Genomic DNA, 26,430 nt, shown 5'->3' with positions numbered 1-26,430 from the left:
CAATAAAATATTTCTTGTAAATCTCAATTTAAACATCAAATATTATATAATATATGTAATCAAATATTAAACCAAAGCTATTTGCCACCTTTTATCTAGCTTGTTAGAACCAGAGTCCAGTTTTCTTGGGGGGGTTTTCTGAACAGAAATCAGCAGAAACATTTTATTTTTATCAGGGAGCAGCAGAAACAGATGTTCAATCAGTTGCAAGTTTCCCTGTTAGAGTGAGGTGAAGTGGTCGAGCACAAGATGTAGTGACAAACGGGTGCGTTCCCGTGAAACTGACGCGGTTGTGCTCGCCTCACGCCAGCTGCCAAAGTTGAATTGTCTTGAACTTTTTGTATGTGACACACAGTACAAATCATTGGAAGAGAGAATGATCCTCTCTGTTTGTGAGTTTCCAGAATCTGTTACTGTTTACTAAATAGGACATCAACAGGAGGGAATTTGCATGACAGAGCATCCTGATCCTCCGCTGCTTGTTTGGGTAGATGATTTGCAGGCTGATCAACATCTCAGCCCTCCTGTGACCCATAATTTGACTGAATGTGTATTCGGAGCCAGTGAGCAACAGACTTTCAAAATAATAATAACAAAATAGAAAACTGTGTTAACTTGCAATAAAATATTTGTCGGCGTTAATTAATGAATGCGTTAACGCAATAATAACAACATAACATATATCAAAAACTATGTCACTTTTAAAGAGAAAAATGCTCAATTAAAAACACTTCAGGATTTAATTGTTACAGCCTTACTTGGTCTGGGATGACTAGTAGCTTGTGGTGGCTAATGTTGGCTAAGGTTAAGCTTTTGAAAGTAATGTCACAGCAATTCTGAGCCCGTACACTGCCTTTTTTTCCACACATAAAGACAAATAAAAATTCACTTCAGATCTAAAAACTTGTTGCAGACTCTTGACATTTCTGCAGATTAGAGGTCTTCATGTGTCTAAAAAGGCCTGGAAATGTACTACCCAGATCTGAATGTGACCCATTTATTATTTGAAAGTTGGAACCCATACCCACGTAGGACCAAGCAATGCTGGACCCAAATGCAGCCGGGAGACTTAGACCAGATGCACTTTGCTTGCAGATGCTGTTGTATTTGACACATACTGTACTTCCATCATGATGCACGCTGTCTGATCGCGGCCAAGTCTTCTCAGATACACTCAGGTATTACACATAATGTTAAAAAGACCTGGGTAGGGTTTCGGGTACTAGGGTTGTGGTGGACCCATGAAGACCTCCACTGCAGATACATTACTGCAAAAACAAATCATACTATAATACCTGTCGCTGGCTGGAAGGTAGGAAATCGGTCCTAAAACCTTAGCAATCTGAAGGCAGCGTTATCCTACAGACACTGAACAGTTCCCAGCCCACAGAGTCCAACACCACCTAGGTCTGTCCATAACTGACACACAGGGACTCTCTACTTGGAATGTTTGGTTACTGTCCAACCTGAGTTCCACAATCAGGCTGCTAATATATACGTGTGTGTGTGTGTGTGTGTGTGTCCTTGCAGACAAGAAGAGCCCGACTGTACCACTGAATGTGTCTGACCAGAGGCTGCTAGAGGCCAGCCAGCAGTTCCAGAAGAAACAAGGGAAGGGCACAGTGGATGTCTGGTGGCTGTTTGATGATGGAGGTGAGTCTGGGAGAAAGAGATGTCCTGCGGATCAAACATTGTCCAAATAGGTGTGAGCAGCAGTGCACTAGCTTTACTGAATGAGGACCAGAAAATGAGACCTTTTATTGTTAATACTACTGTGACACTACAGCTTGTATGTTTTTAGAAAGATTTGCAAGGCAGGCAAGCAGGCAGGTATCACTGCATGCCAAATTATTGGTAGGTAATGCGTTTTTATTTTAGTCAGAACCGGCAGTTTGATGCCCTTGAATAGTATGAAGGCATAAAAGAAAAAAAACATTTGCTTTCTTTATGACTGTCTGTATCCATAAAATAAATACCAATACAAACTGAAATTTGTTTTGAAAACATTGTCTGAAGGTACTGTTCTAAAACTTAAAGGATTCTCTTCAATGATAATGAAGCGATTTAACCTTGTAGCACTTTGAGATTTGTTTCAAATGTAAAGTCCATTACAGAAAAAAATTATTTTTATTTAGAGCTTAGCAATTAATCGTTTTCAAATCAAATTTGCAATTTAAAAAAAACATGCTTAGCTAATTGTGAACACTGCGATTAAAAATGTAGGTTAATGATATAGCTCTGCTTACCTGTTTTAAACAGTCATGCAGTTCCAAATTCATTCTGTTGTCATCCTTGTGTGACAGACTTGCTTGGCAATCATAAGCGCCATGCACAACCTTTTACGGCTATACTCGCCAATCAGAGCGGGCACAGTGCATGTACACTTCACAACAACAAACGAAACTAGAGCAAAACATGGGACAATGGCATCAGGCAAACGGACACAGGTGGCAGCTGTGCTGCAGTTTTGTCTGGCGTCAACTCATACTGAAGTGTTTCAGCAGCGGAGCGTTTAGCCTGCTCCACATTGTTGATGTGTTGTTAATTTGTCACTTTGTGTGCTTCAACTACAGATAACGGCTTTCTATGAACCGGTTTTGTTCCGCTCTCTGCATGGCTACATATCCCACATGGAGCATTTCAGAATAAGAATGTTTTGCCTGCCATGTTTAGCTGACTAAGCCTATTTTGTTGATTTGTTCAGTTGTCCTTGATTTTTGTGCTTCTACCATTGTTAAATAGGCTACGTGGTTAATTAATTTATTTTTGTCTGTTTTGTCCGGTCGAGGCAGATGGCCGCCCACCCTGAGCCATGGTTCTGCTCGAGGTTTCTGCCTCTTAAAAGGAAGTTTTTCCTTGCCTCTGTCTCCTAGTGCTGCTCTTGGTGGGAACTGTTGGGCTTCTGTAAATAACATCACAGAGTACGGTCTAGACCTGCTCTTTTATGAAAAGCGCTGTGAGATAACTGTTGTTGTGATTTGGCGCTATATAAATAAAATTTTATTGAATTTAACTGTTTATTACTTTATACTTTATTGTTGATGTACGATCGGGAGTCTGCACAGGTTGATTTATTTTGAAAATGGACCAGATTCTCTATGCCATTCTGGGTCTGATTTCATGCCCGGTTCTGCCTTGTGCTGCTTGACAAAGTTTCCGTCAAATATTGACTCTGCGGAGAAGAGAGCTGCTTCTAGGACGCGGTGCAGCTCTTCTGGTGTAAGCACAAGCATTGACTAGTATGGCTGAGATCAGCTGTTTTGTTTTATCTATTACTCAGTGAATATTGATGTTTAGCTAAACTGCTTTTTAAATCGCAAACCGAACTGTAATCGCAATATCAGAAAAATCAAAATTAGATTTCCCCCCCCAAATCGTTCAGCCCTATGCATAGGTAATGCATAAATGCACAGTGACCTTGCATTTGAACAATTTGCACATAAACATTAAAAAGACATGGACACAGGCATACATGTGCACAGAACAATATGAGTAATATAAAGGAAATTTACTTTAGCAAACCACTGTCAGCAGGACATCCGACGCATGGACCCCTGAAACGATACTCAGAATGACAGAGAAATCTCAATGGCAAAGCAATCCACAGCTGTTTAGAGGACCAACTCTACCGGCACTGTGCTGATCAATAGAGCTGACAGAACCAATATGTTAATATGACTCATTCTGTATTGGCAGAATGATTTTGGGTGTAAAGATGTGAACAAGGCCAGAGGCATGACTCATGTGTTCAAGACATGTGCCACTTCAAATCTGGCTCATCATCATGATGTCAGCCTCTTCACTACTGACAGTCGTGGAGCACCCCAATCTCAGTTGTGAACTGCTGCACTAAAGCTGATTATTTGGATGACAATTTAAATATTCTGCAGTGAAAGTCATGTTTGACATACAGTCCCTTAACTCCAACACCATTTTCTCAAGTGTCTGAAGTACAATGTTTTTAAACAGGAAGGCGTTAAGGAATCATGTTTTTCTTGCTGCAGCAGTGACTCCTACTAGTTGTTCAGATGGCCTGCACAGAGGGGCTACTTCTGTCATCTACCCAGCAAGTTGGCTGTATTTGGAATAAAACGTGCTCTTGCTTGCTGAGATTCTGAAGCTCTGATGTTTTGACTGAGACATAGCAGTTGAATATTTCCATCATAGAAGATTGATGTCTCCTGTTCAGGTCTGACCCTGCTGATCCCCTACCTACTGACCAACAAGAAGAGGTGGAAGGACTGCAAGATCCGTGTTTTCATTGGAGGAAAGATCAACAGGATTGATCATGACCGCCGAGCGTAAGTACTGCATGTTCCTCCCATCCTGCGTCCGGACACAAGTAGATAACATGAGGTCACAGAACATTCACAAACACACGACTGTTCACTTTTCCCAGGTGTAGCACACCTGCTGCATCAACTCTTTTACTGAGAATTTTGACCTGCTTTTGCCAAAGCCATTGGATTGTTGTAAAACTTGTAAAAAGGTATAATAATTTTTGTTAATTAAGATCAAAGTGTGTGTCCGTGGTGTGTTGTTTAAAGTCAATGATTCGCCATGAAACAGGAAGTTGTTGTAACTTTCCTGTACATGCTCGATTCTCTTGCAGCTTAAATTTGCAACTACTATTACTCGCTCTGATTCTGCTGACGATGTCTTTAAATGGAGGTGGAGCCTTGTCATACAAAGCAGGCGTGCAACTTGTTAGCAGTGAGCACAGAGCAGCCATCTGCTTTCCTTTCAGCGCCACACTCCTCTGCTCAGCTGCTGCTGACAACACGGCTCACTGACACCATTTGTATGTTCTGTTCAAGTCTTTCTTGACATGTTGGCCGTGACATAAACACATACATGTCTAAAATACATTTTTACTTGCCATTTGTAAAGTTTTCACACTTGAAATTGGCCATTCCAACGTGACAGTTAAGGATTTATCTCTGCATAATAAATGGTCAGTGTGGCTGTTTTTAATTTGTAAATGAATGTAAATGACATGCTTTGACTTAATTGACTTTGAGTTATAACGTCATATTCTGTAGGCATCAGATTGAAACTTACAGCCTCTGAGTCTGATGTAAAAGCTGACTTAGTGCCACCAAGGGCTGAAGAAGTAACTAAAGGATCATTCTGATGGCTTTGTAGCAGCCAATATGGTTAACTTCAGTTTGCAAAAATATGTCTGACTCCTGAGGTTTATAATTAAACCAATAATATATCTGCTGATGTAGGCCATGAGATGTAGCTGAAAGCTACACAAAATTTTCAGTAAGTAGACCTTGTGCTGAAGAAATGTTGACAATTTTTTCCATCATCACTATATAATTAAACTTGACTTGGTTGAGACTTAAAAGCTGCAGAGAGCTAATCCACCAGAGTGAATGTTTAGCTGCCTTCATTCCTGTATTGAATGGATGTCATTGTCATGTGGTTCTGAAGCTGAGCGCAGGTCTGCTTTCAACACTCAGGGGCTGGCTGAGTGATTACTTCACTTCCACAGGAAGTAAAGCCAACTAAATGTTTACTGTGGGTGTTTAGCTGACATCAAGTTTCCAGTCTCCACAAACTGATTTTGATGGTGTGTTGAAATGAGGCTGTTGTCTGCCTAGAAGAAATGCAGCTGAAATAATAGAGCTAACTGTGGTCATCTGTAATGGCAATTATACTTTGTGGTTAATAAGCAAAAACAGAAAAACCACCAGTATGGAGGCTGAAAAATAGACAAAATACTGGAGCTGAAGTGTTGGGCACAGCAACACATCCTGTGGCTGTATTCCTCCTGGGCTATGTCTTCATCAGAGCCATTAGTGTGTGGCCAGAAGTGGGAATGTCCTTGTTATTGTGGGGAGAAACTTTCTCATCAAATCTCATTACACTCTGTTAATCATTGAACTTTGCTGACATGAAGACACGTAGAGCGTTTCAGACAGAAGATTTCGGTGTTAGCTACGTATTAACATTGAGAGAAAAGTTACATTTTTCGAAGTTGTTTTCTTCCCTGGAGTGAGATGAGAATATAGATATTACTCTCATGTCTGTGCTAGGTGCAGACCGGAGTTAGGATGCTGTTAGCTTAGCTTTACATAAATACTGGAAGATTGTTGAAAGAGATCAAATCAGCCTTTTTCAAAAGAGGATGATATATTCTTTTAAGGAGGTGATATTTCCAATATTATCTATATCTGCATAAACCTTAACCTAAACCAACAGAATCTGTTTTCAGAACAAAGGCTGCTCTGCTGGCCCCCCCCCCCCCCCTCCACACACACACACTCGTTTCCCCCGTCTCTCTTTGTCCCCTACAGCTGCCTCCTACGTCCTTTTGTTGGATAAAATTAGCTGGCTGTCTTTTATCTGTATGTGTGAGCACACAGCTCTATGTGCACTTTGAAATTTCCTTTGCATCTGTTTACTGTAAAACTACAGACTGGCCATTTCAACAGATATCTAACACCTTCGTGTTTCCCTGTCACAATTGCATGGATTCACACTGTTTTTTTCACCAATAAGCAAGTACAAGCAAGTTGCAGTTTATCTTTGTTAAAATAGATAAAATAGTCTTTACTGCCATGCTTTTTGATTGTATTGGTGCCTGCTTGTATGTTTTATCTGTGACCTGCCTTCCTTTGAATTCATTCAGTTCAAAAGGTCATTTCACTCAAATTACACGCAAAACACACTGTACCTCTGCAGAACTGCCTTTAAATAGTTGTCATAGGGAATGTTTCTTTGATAGATGGCAGTCCCCCCTACAGCACTGACGCCTGTGGATACACTTGTTTCTGTAAAGACACAGGCTTAAAATCTCACACATTTGACATACTATCGCTTTATCAAGTGTGCATTAGCATTCATTTACAGTGGTGTTTGTGTTAGGAGAAACTTGAAGGCAGAAGAGGAGCTGGTGGGTGTGACACCTTTCACAATACACACAGTTGTTTGACTCATTGTTAATACAAAATAATGATTAGTGCAGCATTAGGGTTTGTTTTGGCTTTCACATTTGAAACCAGGTCGTGATGGTAGTACAGAAACAGCATGTAAATCTGTCTATGTGACAGATAATGCTTTCAAGCACTCAACTTCTTTGAAGCTGAAGCTAAAGGAAATTACTCTCATACACAGAATGCCACAGTGCTCCCAGTAAAGCCTGTCCTACCTGCCTGTGCCCTACAGCAGCCCCATGTTCAAACAGAGCTATTTAAAGGAGCTCTCCCTGGCCTTTAGGCAGCTCTGTGGGTGAAAATGTCTTGCGGCTTATTGCCAGTATTTATCCAAAAGCTCTTTGTTTTTGCTTTTTCTGTGCAGGATGGCCACTCTGCTCAGCAAGTTCAGAATAGACTTCTCGGACATCACCGTGCTGGGAGACATAAACACCAAGCCCAAGAAGGAGCAGTAAGTCGTCTTCAATGAAATTCAAAGCGCAAAGCCTACCTGCTGAGTCACATTATCACATTTTGATCATTCCTGCGTGTTGGAATGGCTTTTACTCACACTTTAAGCTGGAGTAGGCAACGTTGGCAAAACTAGCAAGAGACCGCTAGATTTAGAAAGTATTAAATTGGGACCTTTCTTTCAGGCCTCCCTCCAAAGCCACTCTTCCAGAACACATGTTCATGTGCACGGGCAGACTGCACACAAGTAGACAGATAGGCAGGCAGACAGACAGACAGGCAGGTAGGCTAGCCAGTCACTTCAGTTATCAGTCATGCTTGTCACAGTCCTGCAGCCACAGATACCAAATTTTCATTTTTTGTGTCAGAGCATTTGATTTATTGATTGCTGTCTGGATGTAAAGATACTTTCAACAAAGGTAGCAGCATGTTTCTGAACTAAACTGCCTACCCCAGCTTTATGATCAATTCTAAAAGCCGATCAAATAAAGAGATCTCCACCACCAGCACCCACCTAGATGATAGAGATCTTATTATTAGGACCAGAGAAAAGTCTGCCTCCCTACTGGCCCACCAACACCTTTTCCAGCTGCAACTTAGTTTTTCCCAGGAGGTGTCCCATCCAGGTACTAGCTAAGCCCAACCATGCATAGCTCAAGTCATTCAGCAGAAGCAGGGTACATGTCCAACACAATTGTTCATTATCATCTTCTATCACATTGAGTGCATGCACATCTACATTAAGCATGGTAGGTCAAAGTTGAAACTGGAAGTAGCCCTGCAGGATGTAACGGATGTCTACAGGAGAAGTTGTTATTCACTTTGGATTTGTTTTAAACCTTCCTGGCCGTTGTCCCATGCACTCTGTTGTAAAGCTGTGCACTCACAATGCCTCCAGGTTGCCCCAATGAAGTGTGTAGGTAAAATGTTATTGTAAGCAATTGGAATGATTGATAAAACTACAAAAACAAGACCCAAAAGGTTTGCCTTACCATAGTACTCACCTCTTGAAACTACACAGAAACCAGAGCCAGTGAAGAGTGAATCACTTCTGCCCTCATGTGGTCTGTTTGTGAAAGCGCTGACATTAGGTCACTGGTTGCAGAGCCTGACACTACACTGCTCAGGAAGTGCCCAACTAACACCAACATTGTAAAGGTGTCAGTTCCACACTGCCAGACAGCAAGCAACTGACCAGACAGACTTTTGTTGCCTATTTTTTTCTATTGAATTTAAGTCACAAGGTCGAGACTGCAATCACTTTTTGGCAAGTGGAAAACTACTTGTTACTGGGTGTATTGGCACTTTTTAAAGGTACAGTATTTCAACAGGTTGAAAGGACTGGGTGAGCTATAATCAGACATAACACAAATATAACACTCATGACTAACAATCGATTCATTTTGAGAACCTTTTAGTCACAAGTAGTGAGGTGGAATCAGTAAAACTGATTTGGCTTTATGGGCTGTGTTGGTCATTTAAATGTATTGTAACTGCTAAAATTAATGTCATAAGGATAATTGCAAGAGAGACACTTTCTTTATTTTATTCATTCACAGCCATGAATCATTTTAATTAAAGACTACAGTCTATTTTATAAACGTATATTAAACATATGTCTACCAAACACAAATTTCATCGGCAACAAACTAATAATAATGTTTTGTCATGCCTGATAAACTGCAAACACTTCAACTGTGATTATTTCGTTTTAAAAAACGTTTCACAAATGCATACCTTTGTTACCACGGACATAAAATGATCTTTATTGCATGTTATGACTGTTTGAGATCAAAGCAGCTGTAGATGCATAGATACTGGGCTTAGAGCTTTAGCATGCTGCACACCCTCCCGCGGAAGACAATCCGTTTACGGCTGATCACTTTTCGACCCGACACCTGCCACTTCCTCCAGCGCATGTTCTGATTCAGATTGTGCACGAAAGGAGAGGCTGTTCACAGACGGGTCTGTTGTCAATGAGAGACAGAGGAGCGAGTAATGGACACCTTGCTAACCTACATTGACATCAAAGAAAGTTGTGTGTGCTGATGTTCTGCATGCTAATATAGGCTTAGTTGTCAAGGGAACACTGTCAGAGTGTTGCGGTTTGTTGGAAAACGGCGCACATTAGTCTGACTTTCTACAACTGCATTCAACCCTACTGGACATGTCAAATTCTTAAGACTTCATCTGACTGACAGACGAACACCGTTGGTGCTGGTTGGAGTCGGTCGGCGTTTGTTGGGGCAGTGTGCAAGCAGAATAAGGCTGATGTGCTTGGATAACAGTTTGCCTTCAACAGATAATGATGAAAAAAATCCAGATATTTCTCTGACTTTAGAAGAGACTTATTACATACACACTGGTATTCTACATGTTTCTACATAACCTTTGGTAATATGGATCCATAAGTGTGTTTTGTCTTTTTTTCTGTGACTTAAAAGGTAATTAAATCAACAAACACTCTACTCACCAAGTTAATATTTGAGATCTGAGGACACTAAAGAGAAGTCGGATATAGATTATCAGACAGGTTGGAAAGGCACTTTCCAATCTACCAATCTGTTGAGTTGTTTCAAAGCAGTCTGATCCGCTGACTGCTTGTATTCTTTCACCTGACCAGTGTATTTGTCGCAATATCTTCTTCATAATATAGACTGAAGGACCAAACTACAATAATAAGACTTAAGTTGTAATAATTTGGAGTTATGCTTTGAAGCTCTGCTTGATTTGACCATATCATTGACGAGAGAAAAACACCACATAACACAAAAGTCTGAGTATTATTGGTGGCTTTATGATGTTGATGACTGACTTGTATAGGGGATTAAGCATGAAGTTTCTTGCGCAGCGTGTCTGCCTTTGAGGAGCTGATCGAGCCGTATCGGCTGAAGGAAGACGACATGGAGCAGGAGGCTGCGGAGAGGCTGAAGAACAGCGAGCCCTGGAGGATCACAGACAATGAGCTGGAGCTGTACCGCGCCAAGGTCTGCATGCTGCTGCTCACTGTAGTTCATCTCTATTCTTTGGCTGTGTGGATTTTAATTTTAATTTTAGAAGTTTAAATTCTCGTTGAACAACATTGTCAAGTCGATACCTGAATCTTTGAACGTGGATTTGTTTGTTTTGGTCTCCAGACTAATCGTCAGATCAGACTCAACGAGTTGCTGAAGGAGCACTCGAGCACAGCCAACCTCATCGTCATGTAAGCTGTGTGTGTGTGTGTGTGTGTGTGTGTGTGTGTGTGTGTGTGTGTGTTGAATAACACAGGTGGTCTTTTTGTGTAATAGTTTCAGTGACAGCAGTTGTGCTCTGCTGACATTTCATTTGAACTTTAAATAATTAAAACCCATCATCACAAGTCTTTTTTTTTTTTTTTTTTTTTTTGCCCACTGAGTGTTTGAGGTGGTGTTTTTAACAGCTAAGGTCATTAAAGGAGAGAATGCAGCTCAGTAAATTCTACATAATTGACAAACTAACAGGTGACTTCAGATTTGTTGTCATGATAACGTTACAAAGTTAAACACACTGTTGTGTGTTTTACAAACAAGCTGCAGCCCGATTGGCTCACACACTGTGCATTTGGACACATCATTACAGTTGCTCAGTTTTACACAGGAAAAGTGACCTCTGAGTGATAAGCCAATAGGTGACTGCATGTTGTTTTGGTGTTTTCTTTTATTCCATTTTGATTTTATAACTTTTGTTAACTGAACACAAAGGCTTTTATAGAAACAGATTTATCAAAAGCAGAATTCAAACCAAAGCAACCTGTTAATGATTGTGCTCTCTCTTTCTCGCCTCCTCTTCCTCTGTGCAGGAGTCTGCCGCTGGCCAGGAAGGGCGCGGTGTCCAGTGCTCTGTACATGGCCTGGCTGGAGGCATTGTCCAAGGACCTGCCGCCCATCCTCCTGGTGCGCGGCAACCACCAGAGTGTCCTCACCTTCTACTCTTAAATACACACATGGAGTTTTTAAGTCTCACATCCACTTCTGCCTCTGAGAGCAGGCGCACTTACACAAACCAGTTCTAGTCCAAACCTACAGGTGCACCACATACACGGGAAGCCGGTCTGAAATTCAGCCACTGATAGAAACAATGCTAGTGATGTGAATAAAGATAAAGCAAGTGATATTGGTTGAGATGTGTAAAATCCTCGAAGTGATGGAGGAACGTCAAGGTGGAGGTGGTTGTAAGGTTGTCCACTCTGCTCCGTTATTTCTATTTAGTCCAAGATGTCTAGCTTTTTCTCTTGTAGCTCTAGTTTCCTCTAAATTCCTCATGAAGAGTTCATTTATGTCAAAGTTGATTTCTCTCAGGCTCCAAAGCAGTTGTGCACAATGTTCACGTTGTTCTCATGACATGGAATATCTTGATGTCAAAGTTGTGAAGTGAATTGGAGCAGTTGTGTTTGTGATGCAGCAATAATCACCCTGTTGTTTTCCTTAAATATTGGGAGAGAACCATGCAGAACGCTTTGCAACACCTTCTGAAGCCTTATGGATGTGCCTTCCAGTTAAATCAGATGAAAAACTATAATCTCTATCCAGATTGACAATATTACCTATTATATTGGTGGCTAATAGTTAGTTTTACTAGGTTTTAAATATGATTCCTTCTTAGTTGGAGCATTGTATTTATGCAAGTGGATTGCATTAATCTAATGAAGTGTGTCCACTTGATCTCTCTCTCTCTCTCTCTCTCTCTCTCTCTCTCTCTCTCTCTCTCTCTCTCTCTCTCTCTCTCTCTCTCTCTCTCTCTCTCTCTCTCTCTCTCTCTCTCTCTCTCTCTCTCTCTCTCTCTCTCTCTCTCTCTCAAATCAACTGTTTGTTTTTATTTTTTATTCACTTTTGAGTCTTCCTTATTAAAGCTGTTGAATATTTACGATAGCCTCAGCTATTCGACACAAGACACAATTTATCTTTTAGGCTCAGTTCCTAAAAATGTTACTATGGGTCTTAAATTTAAGATCTTGTTTGTTAGAAAAGATGTGAACCTAGTTTTTCCATGAAAAGTCTCCCTCATGTAGCTGCTGATCGACAAAAGTTTTGTGTTTCTCTGTCCACATGTACGGTTCTTCGCCTGTAAAAAAAACTGCTCTACCCAACAAGCTAGATAAAACCTTGCCTTAATGCTAGAACTAATGATTGTCACGAGTTCCATTTCTCTTATAAGCCATACTGGCTGGACGGTTTATGGGTAAATGCAGATAGCGGTCATAAGATAGGGATTGTGTTTCAGCACAGTTGTCTTCTGTACTGTACATGCATCTTAATTTGCTTCCCATAGTTACCTGTGTTTGTCTGTTACATTGCTTGCTGTAGGCCCGTGTATTACTGGTGAAGTGGTCATTCAATAGATACAACATATTCCACTTTGCGCCACAGTACACAGTGTTTTATGCTTATGCACGCATGTCTAGCTGCTTGTTTGTCTGGGTTTATAATGAACTGCTGGTCTCCCATTCCCACAAAACGGTCAGAGGGAATGAATGACATGCAAGCTTCACACTGGAAGACTTGCTGGCAGGAGGAATGTGACATTAGATTGTATCATGGCTGAGTGAAGATATACCTCTATGCATATGAGCTTGTGTTGCGTACTTGTAATAAAAGTCCATCGCTTCTTCATGTGAACAGATCTGCTCGCCTCAGTTCATTTAAGGGGCACTTCTCCTTCCTTAACACTAATTCTTTCCTTTAAGAACACTGGCTTATAGTCTTTTTAAGGGTACCATGGCTCCAAGAAAAGAAGTTTTAAATACTGATGTTCAATCGGTCAAATGTCATAGAAAATGTTGACTTGGCCAGAGGGTGTAGATTAATTTCAGATAATGAAACCGCAGTCCTAAATGAAAGCTGGTTTCTTACTCACAGCTGCTACCTTTCTGGAGTTCTGAAGTTACATTTATTCTAAAGGTGTGTTCAGACTGAATGCAAAGTTACATTTAGAAACTTGCCATTACACTTCCTTTTTTCACACTTCTCCTGTCTGTGAACTTTTCCTGTACATATTACAATTAGCATATTGCAGTGGACTGTGTTTCATCTTCATGATGCTGGTAGCATTCATGCAGCTGCATCCCATCACCCATCACTCTGTGCTTCACCTGTAGAATGTGGAGGCCAAGACTTTGATATACATATATGTATTTGTGTGATGCGGGGAGAGGTGGTTATGAGTGTATAAATGCATTCGGTACATACACATGAACTATATTCACACGAATGCTCATCAGTGTAGTACATACTGTATGAACTTTCCAAGTATGTGAAAAGCATGTACTGGTTAAGGAACTGTAAACCCTTTTTAAAACTTTGAAGGCACAGTCAAAGGCAATTCCTGGTAAGTTATAGCACACAATAGAGCCCCCAAAATGCCAAAACATCTTCCCAGCGCACCGTTAGTGTTAGTAGGGGTCTTTTGGTCTGGTCGGACCTGTGGAAAACCTTCCCAAACATATATTTTCAAAATAAGAGACCCTGTCCAAACTAGACCGGAAGATATTTAAAGCCAATCAAAAATGTGGTTGACACAAACAAATTCTGAGCTGATCCTCAGATCCATTTAGTTGTTAGACATCTTGACAAATAGTCAAAGACCCTGCTTGATCCAATAGACTGAATTTAGCTTTGACCTCAGTTTTGAGTAACCAAGAGGACCCTTAAATGTGTGTACTGTGTAAACATGACCAAACTGAGTGTACTTGACCAAGGCTATGGATATATCTATTTTATCAGCCATTTATCATCATTCTTGCAGGTCACCCCACTTTATGAAAGTGCATCACTGCACCTCTGTTAGATTGATGCCTGTCAGTGCAAGTATTGCATCATTTCCTGTTAGTACAAATTGGTAAAGCACATTGATTTGTTTTGTAGTAACTGCTGAAACAATATACTATTACAGTTTGTATATAGCACATACTGTACTTTTTGTCAAAAGTGTTTGTAGTATGCATTTGGGACAGCACAGGTTTAAAAATATTGGTGAGCTTGAAGGGGATTCTGATATTTGGGAGCACTATTGTTCACTATAACAAAATCTCTGAACTGCGTTGATTGTTCTGCTGTGAAGCACACACACTCTTACTGTTACAGAGCATAACCATTTCCAATAAGAACACGGGTTACTCTATATTTGTATATTAAAAAAACTATATATGTATGCCTATATATATACACACATAAATGTATCAATCTGACCTGGAGGGGATCTGTGTCTTTGATGTGTCACATGAAATGTAACAAAAAGACCTCCTGTCAACATTTTACAACCAAATAATAGTGTTTGTGTGTGTGTGTGTGTTGTTTTCTTCATTTATATCCTGATAGATAGATAGATAGATAGTTTCTAAAGCCTGTTAAACAATACTATGTTCTACTGAAGAAACCAAATGTTACCCGTACTCATGTCAGTAACTGTTATCATTTTACATCTCCTAATCCTTTAATGTATTTTTTAAAAATTCTTGCCAAAGCCCCTCTTTTCCTGCCCCTATCTGTTACGTCTCAAGCCATCATGATGGATGACAGTGTAAAGAAATCATAAACTGGTCTTTATATCTCATCATGGTCGACCTCTTGTCCACACTGCAAGCATAAACTAACCTGGAAAGAAACGTCATAGTCTAATGAAATTAATTAACGGAGGGGAACGATTATGTTGCATTTCAATGTGGAGAAAGATATTTATTTTAGTTTTAGAATTTTTCTGAAATTTCCATTTTTGGGGGGGGGTGTTAGTGTTTTGTCTTTAATATTTTGCTTTAGGTTGTTAAATAGCATGTTTTTTTATTTTGTTGCCTTTTGATTTTAGCTAATTGTCTTTTTCTCCTTTGAGTCTGTAATTCTGTTTAATACCTTTTGATGAAAAGACACCACGACAAAAGCAGATCAAACCCATTGTCTCCTGTTTTCAGACAAACATGGATGGAATCGACCCAGCTGGTTGAAGTAATGTTTTGATACACTGTACTGTTAACAGTCACAGATATGCGTTTTCTAACATTTTAACATGTATGATTACCAATACTTTGTACATCTTTTATTGCAATAAATAAATCTGATGAAATGCGTTCCATCTGATTTTTCCTTTTGTGCTCTGTTATTTATACTGTTACTGGATAGATAGGAGAGAGAGTAGGCCTACACACTGGACTACACCTGTGCACTGCAATAGGGTGAGAAGTTGTATCACTGAGGCCAGGAAACACTAGACGTTGGTGTTGTAAGCTGTGTAAATCCATCAGTACATCATCTTTCAAATGATTTTCAGGAGTGGGTTTGTTTCCCTGTGAGTCTCAGCCATGGTGATTGCTGGTGGTTCATTCTTCCTAGAGCCCTGCATTTCAGCCGGAGCCCATGTGATAGGCTTCTCAATTAAAAGAAAGTGACACATGTCTACAATGCTGCATTCAGTTTAATGTACATTTCGAGTCAAGGAGATGTAACGTTGTGGCGAGCAAAGTGTTAAACAGATTACACACATAACACAACGCAAGCCTATAAAAATGTTTATAAGTGCTAGCTTGCTCTACACAAACCTCGTTAATAAAACAATACTAAAACGATAGATTAAACAATCCACATTGTATATTTTTCATTCACTTTGATGAAGTCGAAGGTCAGCCTTCACCGCTGATTGCACGCGCGCTCCCGCGGCAGGGGAAACCCTTTCTGTCAGGGATAACTACCTTGGCACAACACGGGACGCCGGATCGCTGCCTGAAAGCACATGGTTGTGGGATTGTGGCAAACTTTTTTTCAGTATGAATGAGCAAATGCAGCATATTGGCGGATATTCTTTCCACAATTAGTGCGGGATCTCTGTATAAAAGCAGTTGTGCGTTTTGCTCTTTAGAACATTAGGAGGCTGTCTCGTTTTTTCGTTTGGGATTGGCCAAGATGTTCTGTGGTGAAGCCTTGATTTTGGATGCCTGGCCTACCTAGTCCTAGCCGGCAGCAGTATGCCTCAGCCTGTCAAAAATGCCTTTTAACTAGTGATGATAAAATTTTAAACTAACATTGTAATATGCTTTAAGTGTTTTATATAATAATAATAATAATCTTTATTTGTAGAGCACTTTTCAAAAACAAGTGACAAAGTGCTTTAACAAGTGTAAAGACAATAATACCAACCCCAACCGGTGGAGGCAGATGACCGCCCACCCTGTGCCATGGTTCTGCTCGAGGTTTCTGCCTCTTAAAAGGAAGTTTTTCCTTGCCTCTGTCGCCTAGTGCTTGCTCTTGGTGGGAACTGTTGGGCTTCTGTAAATAACATCATAGAGTATGGTCTAGACCTGCTCTTTTATGAAAAGCGCTGTGAGATAACTGTTGTTGTGATTTGGCGCTATATAAATAAAATTGAATTGAATACAAAAACAATACAAGATAAAAGCATGAAAACATTGAAAAGATTAAAACACGTTTAAGATAAATATAAAATTAGTAAAACAGAATAAAATAAAAGGGATAAAATAAAGTCAAATAAGATCAGGAAAGGCTCTCCTATAAAAGTATGTTTTAAGAAGGGACTTAAAAGAGTTCACTGACTCAGCTGACCTGATTTCCTTGGGCAGGCTGTTCCAGAGCCTCGGGGCCCTGACAGCAAACGCTCTGTCCCCTTTAGTTTTCAGTCGAGACTCTGGACCAGACAACAGACCTCTGCCCAAGGATCTCAAGGTACGTGCTGGTGTGTATGGGACTAAAAGGTCAGAAATATAACAAGGCGAGAGGCCATGAAGAGCTTTAAAAGTGATCAATAGAATTTTAAAGTCAATTTTAAAACATACTGGGAGCCAGTGTAATGAAGCTAAAATAGGAGTAATGTGGTCATATTTCTTTGTTCTGGTTAAAAGCCTGGCAGCTGAGTTCTGGACAGTCAATCAATCAATAGATTTTTGGGTTAAACAGGTGAAAAGGCTGTTGCAATAATCCAGGCGTGATGAGATGAAGGCGTGTAAAATGGTCTCGGTGTCCTTAAAAGTTAACATAGATTGAATTTTTTGACATCCATTTTTTAACTTCACAAAGGCAGTTAAGTGAACTCAGCATTCCAGGGTCTGTGGCTCTGACGGGCAAGTATATTTGTGTGTCATCAGCATAAATATGAAAAGAAATGCCATGTTTATGTATAATATGTCCAATGGGAAGCAGATACAAGGAAAACAAAATGGGTCCTAAGACCAACCCCTGAGGCACACCATATTTAAATGGACAGAACGAAGAGACATAGTTGTTTACAGACACGCAAAACTTCCTGTTTGACAGGTAGGATGAAAACCATTCTAGGGCAGTACCAGAGAGCCCCACCCAGTGCCTCAGTCTGTCTAACATGATGTTGTGATCAATGGTGTCAAAAGCAGCAGTAAGGTCCAGGAGTACAAGGATTGAGCACATACCTTCATCAGCAGACATTAAAAGGTCATTGGTGACTTTAAGCAGGGCAGTCTCAGTGCTGTGGTACTTCCTGAAACCAGATTGAAACTTTTCAAATATTTTGTTATTTTCCAATACAGTGAGCAGCTGTTTGGACACAATTCTTTCTAGAATCTTTGCAATAAAAGCACTTATAGAAATTGGTCTAAAATTATGTGGGAGGGAAGGATCTAAACCAGGTTTCTTTAAAAGTGGGCAAGCCGTTTTAAAATAATCAGGGACACAACCAGTAGATAGGGAGCTGTTGAAAACAGAGATCAAATGGGGCCCAACAGAATCCATTACTTTCAGTAAAAACTTTGTAGGTATTACATCAAGTGGGCTGGAGGACACTCTCATTTGTGATACTGTTAAAAGCTCAGACAAGTCGATGGGATAAAACTGGTTAAAACTCTCTTGTTGCTGGTGAGGGACCTCTGAGTAAGAGGCCGCGGGGGTAATAGAGGCTCTGATTGACACCACCTTATTGGTAAAATAAGATAAAAACAATTCACAGTCATTACTTCCAGCTGAGGCACAAGGAGGGGTTGGGTTTACCAGCTGATCCACAGTCTTAAACAGAAACCTTGGATTGTGTTTATGTGTAGTAATGAGTTCAGAAAAATTGTGTGTTCTCGCATCCTTAACCATGTTATTGTAGTTAATTAATAAATCCTTCAGACTGAGGTAATGGACTTGGAGACTGGATTTTTTCCATCTGCACTCTGCTTTCCTGCATTCCCTTTTTAGGATGCAAATGCTGTCATTTATCCAGGGTTGCTTACTAGCTTTAGACGTAGGCCTAACCTTTAGAGGAGCAGTAATATTTAGTGACGACAAGCAGATATGATTGAAGTGATCGTCCAGATTGTTGGTGTTGGAATCAGACAGGTGTTGGCTTTGGCTCTGAAAGAATGTGCAAAACTTTGAAACACTTTGTTCATTAAAGATGCGAGAACACACAGAGCATGGTGAGGCGGCATGAGTAACAGGCGAATCGCAGCTAAAAACAATACATCTGTGGTCATCAGATATGGTCATGTCCACTAATTCCACAGAGGAAATGCTGACACCCAGGGTAAAAACCAAGTCCAGTGTATGACCACGGTTATGTGTTTGCCCTTTGACATGTTGTTTGAAGTTAAAAGAAGTGTGCATATTTAAAAAGTCAGTTGCATTAACATTGGTGGGGTCATCAACATGAATATTAAAATCGCCACAAAGAACAATTCTGCCATAATTTAAAACCAGAGTAGATAAAAATTCAGGAAGTTCTGATAAAAATCCTCCAGGCGGTTTTGGGGGGCGATAAATTATAACAAATATGATATGTTGCAGTCCTCCAATTTTAAGAGTGAGAACTTCAAAGGAGTTAAATTCATCACAGCGTACTTGATGACATTTTAATAATTTTTCCTATACACGCTCACTAGCCCACCACCACGACCACTGACCCTCGGTTGACTAAAACAATCATATTGAGGCGGACACAGTTGAGCTAGCTGGCTGTAGTCATTCATTTGCAACCATGATTCAGTTAAAAACATCTAGATTTGCAGACAAGATAAAATCATTTAAGATAAAAGTCTTACTTCAAAGTGATCTCACATTGAAGAGAGCTGTTTTAAATGAGTTTGTTCTAGGTGCTGGAGTTGGTGCAGTTGTCCTAATCCTTATTCCATTATCCATTATTTCTGTGTGGGATGTGCACATTTTGGTTTACTGGTCTAGGCGTGATGATGACAGGAATAGAAGTCTTTGGAACAGCGATGGGAGCAGACAGTTTTACATGCCAGCAGGCAGAGACAGTTGTTTGTGGCAGTGAGGCAGAGATCTGTTCAGTGACCGGTGGTGTGTCCAGGTGTGCTGCATGAATGATTAGTCATTCACGTAAGTCCTGAGGGGAGGACCGCACCACATGCTGTATGTGAGCAGCTAACATTTCTGAGACCCGTTTGTTTGTGTGAAGTCCGTCTGTCTTAAAAAGAGGCCAAGGAATCTACTGAAGCGACAAGCACCGTGACCAACTGTGGGAATGGGACCAGAGATAAAAACGGACTTTCCACACTGCTTTAAAAAGTTAAAAAGATGGTTAAAAAGATGGTTAAAATCTGATTTTGTCAGCTCAGAATACTGAAGAGCTGTGTCATTTTTTTCCGACATGGACTATCACTCTTGTGATGGAGGACGGGAGCGATGGCATTAGGTCCTGGAGTTTTTTTAAAATGTCAGCTGTGGTGGCCCCGGGGAAGCAGTGAGTGGTAGCCTTTAAGAAACGGATGTTTCTGGTTATGGAGTCACCAATTATTAGTGTGGTTGGGGAGAAAAGAGGACGAGGAGATGCCGGTTGTGGGGTTCCAGAGCAGGACTGAGCAGAATCTGCTTCAACACTGCGTGCGGACTGAGGATGGAGTGTGTGAGCTGCCGAGTGTTGTGTTGGAGTAGCAGTAACATACCTGAGAGAAGGGCTACCCGACGGTGCAGGGTAGAGACGACCTCCGGAGCGTCTGAGCACAGCCTCCTTTAGGATCCTACGTCGGGAAGCGGAGGTTTTTCACCGATCACCGTTGGTCACCAGTGGAGGAGATGCAACATTAGTAGAGCATTAAACACTGTTCCAGCGTATAACCCATCACTGCATACTGCATCCTATTTTAACGAGCAAGCATCCATTGGTGTTGGCCCACTTTATAATGAGAAACCTAAGGAACAGCCACCTGCACCTCCTCCTCCCCCAAACAGGTCTGGTTCATTCAAAGAACTGCCAAGCCACACAGCTCCTTACACCACACCTCATAGCTTAGAATGGAGCACTGAAAGGCATCACCATGGCCGCCAGCAACCGCCATCCTTTCATCAAGCCTCCATCACTCATGACCTCGCCAGATATCTAGCCCGCAACCAGCTTGTTATCTCAGGGCTAACCTCCCTTGATGACAAACCAATGAACTACTGGGCATGGAAATCTTCTTTCCAGAGCGCCATCGCAGGCTTAGATGTTTCTGCTAGAGAGGAACTCGACTTGCTCATCAAATATCTTGGGAGAGAATCTTCCGAACACACTCACAGGATACAGTCAGTCAACATCAGGAGCCCTACTGCTGGACTCATTATGACCTGGCAAAGACTGGAGGAAATATATGATTTGCCAGAGGCCATCGAGTAAGCTCTATTCAATAAATTGGAGAATTTTCCCAAAGTCACCAACAGAGAGCCACTAAGGTTACGTGATCTCGGAGACATACTGCTAGTACTAGAAGCTGCCAAATTGATGGCTATCTGCCAAGCGTATCATATTTGGGGGATAAGCATCATTGTCGACAAACTTCCGCACAACATACAAGAAAAATGGATCTCCTTTTGGATCGAAATATAAGCAAGACTATAATGACGCCTTCCCACCTTTCTCTGTTTTCCAGCTTCACCCGTAGAGAGGTCAGAGCGAGGACAGACCCCAGATTTAACTTATTCTCACAAGCAACACCTGAGAAAAGAGACAAACCAGAGAGATACAGACAGACACCGATATCTATCCACAAAACTCAGGTCTACACTCCTCAGAAGTAGGAGTTCAAAGCTGAGAGGAAGACGGTGGATCCCAGTAAAAAAAAGTGCAGAGGATTTCGTGAGAAGAATCTAATGGAACGCAAGCAGCTTCTCAAAGACCATTCTATATGTGGTCTCTGCCAACCACCTCACTAGAAACTGCAACGCCAACGTTAAGTGCAGTGAATGCGACAGCGACCGTCCCCTTTCAGCTCTCCATCCAGGCCCAGCTCCATGGATGTCCCCTCTGGCTTTAGAGACATCTCCTCCGGCCTTGACCAAAGCAACCGCTCTCTTGTGGTTGCAACAAGAGAAAGTACACGCTTACTTGCCTCCTCTCAGTCAGACGCACCCTAGAGAAGCGGCCGCAAATGAAGGTACTTTATAGAGTTCATGGAGAACATGCATGCTCATCAACAGACATGCAGAGATTGCTCTGCCCCTCCATGAAGGACAGGAGTGCTGGTACCTCCCACTATTTGGGGTCTATCATCCCAAGAAGCCTGACAAGATCCATATCGTCTTCGACTCCAGCGCACCTTTTCATGGAGTCTCTCTCAACAGTGTTCTGCTCACCGGCCCAGATCTCAACAATAGCCTCCTAGGGGTGCTCTTGAGGTTCCATAAAGAAACCATAGCCATCACTGCCGACATACAGAGCATGTTCCATTGCTTTGTGGTTCGCGAAGACCACAGAGACTACCTTCGCTTCCTATGGTATCGACACAGCAACCTTAACCAGGACATTGTGGACTTCAGGATGTGTGTCCATGTCTTCGGCAATAGTCCCTCCCCCGCTGTTGCTATCTATGGTCTTAGGAGAGCAGCCAGGGAAGGTGAGGATGACTTTGGCAGTGACGCCAGAAAGCTTGTTGAACAGGACTTCTATGTCGATGATGTACTGAAGCCATCAATGTTCTCACCTGAACCCAGGATATGCTTGCTGCATCCAACCTCCAGCTGCACAAGATAGCCTCTAACAGACCAGCTGTGATTGGAGCGTTCCCCCCAGATGACCGTGCCAAAGACATCAAGGATCAAAACCTCTTCTCTGATGATCTTCCCGTACAATGCATAGGGGTGGTGATGGCGCAATGTATAAGATGCCTGCCTTTGATGTGAGAGACCCGGTTTCAATCCCTAACTGTGACCCATCCACCAATGTATCCCTGAGCAAGACACTTAACCCCTAGTTGCTCCAGAGGCGTGCGACCTCTGACACATATAGTAATTGTAAGATAAATATAAAAATAATAATAATAATGGAATAATGTGTCATGGAACGTAGCTTCAGACACGTTCACATTCCACGCTATAGACGATGGGAAGCCTTTCACCCACAGAGGAGTGATATCAATGGTCAACAGCCTGTATGATCCTCTAGATCCTCTCGCCAGTGACCATCAAAGGCACGTTGCTCCTCAGAGAACTTTCGATGCAGGGAGGTCCTACCCAAGGACATGGAAACAGAGTGGACTTGTTGAAGTGTCTCGCTCCAGGATTTACAGGAGCTTCAGATACCCATACTCTACTTTCTCACCTTTGGACGCTCAGAGCAGAAAGCTCTGTGTTTTTGCAGACGCATTGGTGAAAGCAGTTGCAGCTGTAGCCTACCTGAGGGTAACATCCTGTGAAGGCCTCATTGAAGTTAGCTTTGTCTTTGGGAAAGCCAGAACTCACTGTTCCCAGGCTCGAACTGTGTGCTGCAGTGCTTACAGTTGAGATAGCTGAGATGATTGTTGCAGAGATGGATCTGAAGGTCAACAGTATTCAGTACTACACAGTAAAGTGGTTCTCGGATACATCCACAACCAGTCAAGACGCGTCTACGTGAACAACAGAGTTCAGCATATCCGTCAGTCTTCTTCTCCTGCACAGTGGCATGATGTTCCCACAGATCTCAACCTTGCTGACCATGGTTCTAGGTCTGTCACAGCTGCCCTCCTTCGTAGCACCACATGGCTTACCAGTCCATCCTTCCTCAAGAAACCATCTACCTGCTGTTCTGAGCCTCAGGAGACCTTTGGCCTCGTTGCAGAGATGGGGACTCGAGTTAGAGACTCGGACTCGAGTGCGACTTAAGTCGCACACACAGTGATTTCAGACTCGACTTGAGACTCGTCCTCAAAAGACTTAAGACTCGACTTGGACTCGATGCACGGGACTCGTGAACAGTGTTTATTTTTTAGGACACGTCTGATGAGCTTGCCGTTATTCCCTCCCTCTGTTACCTATAACCTGCCTATGTAGCATCTGCTGCGCGCAGCCGCACGTGAGAGAGGACAAGAAATAGCGGCAGCTGCTGTGCCATTTATCATAAACTTTGGCTTTAAAACTTCATACAGCAAGACCCAAACAAAGAAGCGCCGAACGCAAACATGTGGTGAGTGAACATGTTTAGCTCAGCATTGGCCATCTAATGTTAGCTTGCTTCTTGCTTCAGCTATGAGGTTTACTCTGACTGTCGTTCGTTATGAAAAGATGAACAAGCGTTTGTTTACTTGCCAAACTTGTGGTGGTCAATTAACATAATCATTACGTCCCGCTGGCTGCCATCACGTTAATTATTGCCGTTGGCTGGAAAGAGGTTACAGATTTATTGTTGATCATGTAGTGTAACCTTACAGTTTTATTTAGTTATAGCCTAACATTACACTGGTTTGAGAGTCTACAGGGTGTGTTGACTTACAGTAGTTTAAGCTGTCAGTGATTGCATTGCACATTATGGTTGTGCTCTGTAAGTTAAAAACAAGTTACAGCTTTATTGTTTTGAGAGTCTGGGGGATGTGTTGATTAACAGTAGTTTATAAGCTGTCATTAACTGCATTGCACAGGTTGTGCTCTGTAAGTTAAAAACAGGTTACAGCTTTATTGTTGACAATGTAACTTTACAGTATTATTTAGTTAACTTTACACTGGGTTTGAAACTCAACAGGGGTTGTTGACTTACAGTAGTTTATCAGCTGTCATTAATTGTAGACGCATTGTACATTAGGCTATATGGTTGTGCTCTGTTAATGAAAAACAGGTTAACAGTATTCCTTATAGCTATGAAGTTTTATTAGCAACCTGGATTGAACGCAGCAGGTGATACAACATTCGTAATAACCACGAGAGACTTGAGACTTGACTTGGACTCTTGCTCAGAGACTTGAGACTTGACTTGGACTCTAGCTCAGAGACTTGAGACTTGACTTGGACTCTTGCTCAAAGACTTGAGACTTGACTTGGACTCTAGCTTAAAGACTTGTTAGCATCTCTGCCTCGTTGACCCTGCCTTTGACTGTGAGATACATCCTGTAGCAGCAGTAAACCTCACCTCTGTTTCTCAGAACCAGTCAAGCTCCAAAAGCTTGGAGCGTTTCTCCAGGTACAACACTCTCCTCAGAGCAATAGCGCATCTTATCCACATAGCCTCATCCTTCTGTCGCTCCACAGAAAGTAACTGCCAAGGATGGCACATTTGCAGCAACGGCCCATCTGGAGAGAAGTTAGAGAAAGCCAAGATCTTTGTGCTGAAGAGTACACAACATGAGGCTTAGGCCCCGTGTCCACCAAAGTGTTTTTTTCTGACGCCAGCGTCTTTTTTTCAATTAATTCCAATGAGAGCATTTTTCACATTTTTCACATTTTTCCAAGCTGATAAGAACGCTAACAGCGTTACGAGGCGCTGAGCGTCTTTTCCGCGCTGAGCGCTGAGCGCTGAGCATTCCGGTCACCAAGAGTTGAAAAATGTTCAACTTTGGGAAAAACGCTGCGCTCGTCACTGTTACTTTTTACTCAGCTGTCCAATCACAGTAGAGGAGGGGTGGGACAAACACTGCACCGAGCACATCCAATCTTGAACGAAACGATGTGCCTACTCGCCGAGGTGTTTCCTCGCCCGCAAAATCTCATGAACCCGCGTACGGACAGTCTGTGCGCTCATGTTTCCGCTTTCTCTTCATGCAGAGCAAGGGCCAGAGCAAGTAGGCCTACATACTTTGTGGTGACATTTTTACATTCACTAAAATTAAGTAGGCTACCCTACTTGCAACACATCACCTCCACGGAAACTATGTATCATAGCAACCACAGCGTCTCGAAAAAAAACACTGCGCCTCTAAAACGCACCCCAGCGCTCCCAGCTAGGCATTTTAAGAACAGCAGGTGGTGTTTTCAGCTGGCAAAAAACGCTTTGGTGGACACGGGCCCTTACATGGCAGAACTAAAGAGCCTGAAAGCAGAGTGTAATCTCCCATTGAAGAGCCCCCTCCATAAACTGCACCCTTTTGTTGATACTAATGGACTCTTGAGGGTTGGGGGTCGCATCATACAGACCAAGCTGGAGCCAGGTGAAGTGAACCCTATCATCATCCCAGGGCGATACCATGTGGCAACTTTGATTGTGCACCACTATCATGAAGCTGTGAAGCACGGAAGGAGCTATCAGAGCTGCTGGATTTTTGCTGGTTGGCGCAAAGAGAGTAATAAGCAGTTTACTTTTCAAGTGTGTCACTTGCAGAAAGCTGCGCAGAGGGTAAGAGGACCGACTAAACAAATACGGCCAGACTGTGGCACGAACTTTGTTGGAGCCTGTTGAGAGCTGTAGCTCGAAGAACCAAATCGCAGTTTGGAGAGTACCTGAAAGTACCTGAAAGAGAGCAGCTGCACATGTGCGCTGAATGGTGATGATTGGAATAGCTCGCATTCTTGGCGCCATGCTTCTGGAACACAAGTCACACCTTACTCATGAGGTTCTGACCACACTCATGGTTGAAGTTACGGTTGTCATGAATGCCAGGCCTCTCATTCCAGTTTCGTCAGACCCAGAATTGCCCCTTATCCATACTCCAACAATGCTTCTCCCTCAGAAGACTGGAGCTGCACCTCCACCCCTAGGCAAATTTGGGAGCAAATCTCTTCTCAAAGAAGAGTGGAAGCAAGTCCAAAGTCTGGCAGATATGTTTTGGTGTAGGTGGCAATGGGAATACCTGAGCACCTTTTAGCTACTTAGCTATATACAGTAGCTTTTGTTGACTGTACTGTAACGCTGTTACTGATATGTATTGTTGTATGTGTTTCAGTTTCAC

The 26,430-nt window shown here is 42.0% G+C and overlaps 1 protein-coding gene across 2 annotated transcripts in view; it reads left to right on the top strand.

Moving 5' to 3' along the window:
• The window catches only part of slc12a2 (solute carrier family 12 member 2), a 78,684-nt gene extending 63,213 nt beyond the window's left edge, over window positions 1–15,471 (top strand). Inside the window, exons 22-27 of one of the 2 annotated variants that reach the window (XM_038733157.1) lie at window positions 1,531–1,653; window positions 4,190–4,301; window positions 7,309–7,395; window positions 10,246–10,381; window positions 10,532–10,599; window positions 11,215–15,471. In XM_038733157.1, the coding sequence (XP_038589085.1) occupies window positions 1,531–1,653; window positions 4,190–4,301; window positions 7,309–7,395; window positions 10,246–10,381; window positions 10,532–10,599; window positions 11,215–11,350 (662 nt within the window). In that variant the 3' untranslated portion in view covers window positions 11,351–15,471. The remainder of the gene's footprint in view (window positions 1–1,530; window positions 1,654–4,189; window positions 4,302–7,308; window positions 7,396–10,245; window positions 10,382–10,531; window positions 10,600–11,214) is intronic. The other variant, XM_038733158.1, reaches the window with a different exon arrangement.
• The last annotated feature ends 10,959 nt before the right edge of the window (window positions 15,472–26,430 follow it).

This window comes from Micropterus salmoides, unplaced genomic scaffold, assembly GCF_014851395.1.
Source record: "Micropterus salmoides isolate LMB-PRFRI ecotype aquatic unplaced genomic scaffold, ASM1485139v1 Ms_hic_scaffold_20, whole genome shotgun sequence".
In the NCBI taxonomy this organism is placed as follows: domain Eukaryota; kingdom Metazoa; phylum Chordata; class Actinopteri; order Centrarchiformes; family Centrarchidae; genus Micropterus; species Micropterus salmoides.
The sequence above is the reverse complement of the archived record's forward strand: the minus strand, read 5'-3'. Positions and strand labels throughout refer to the sequence as shown.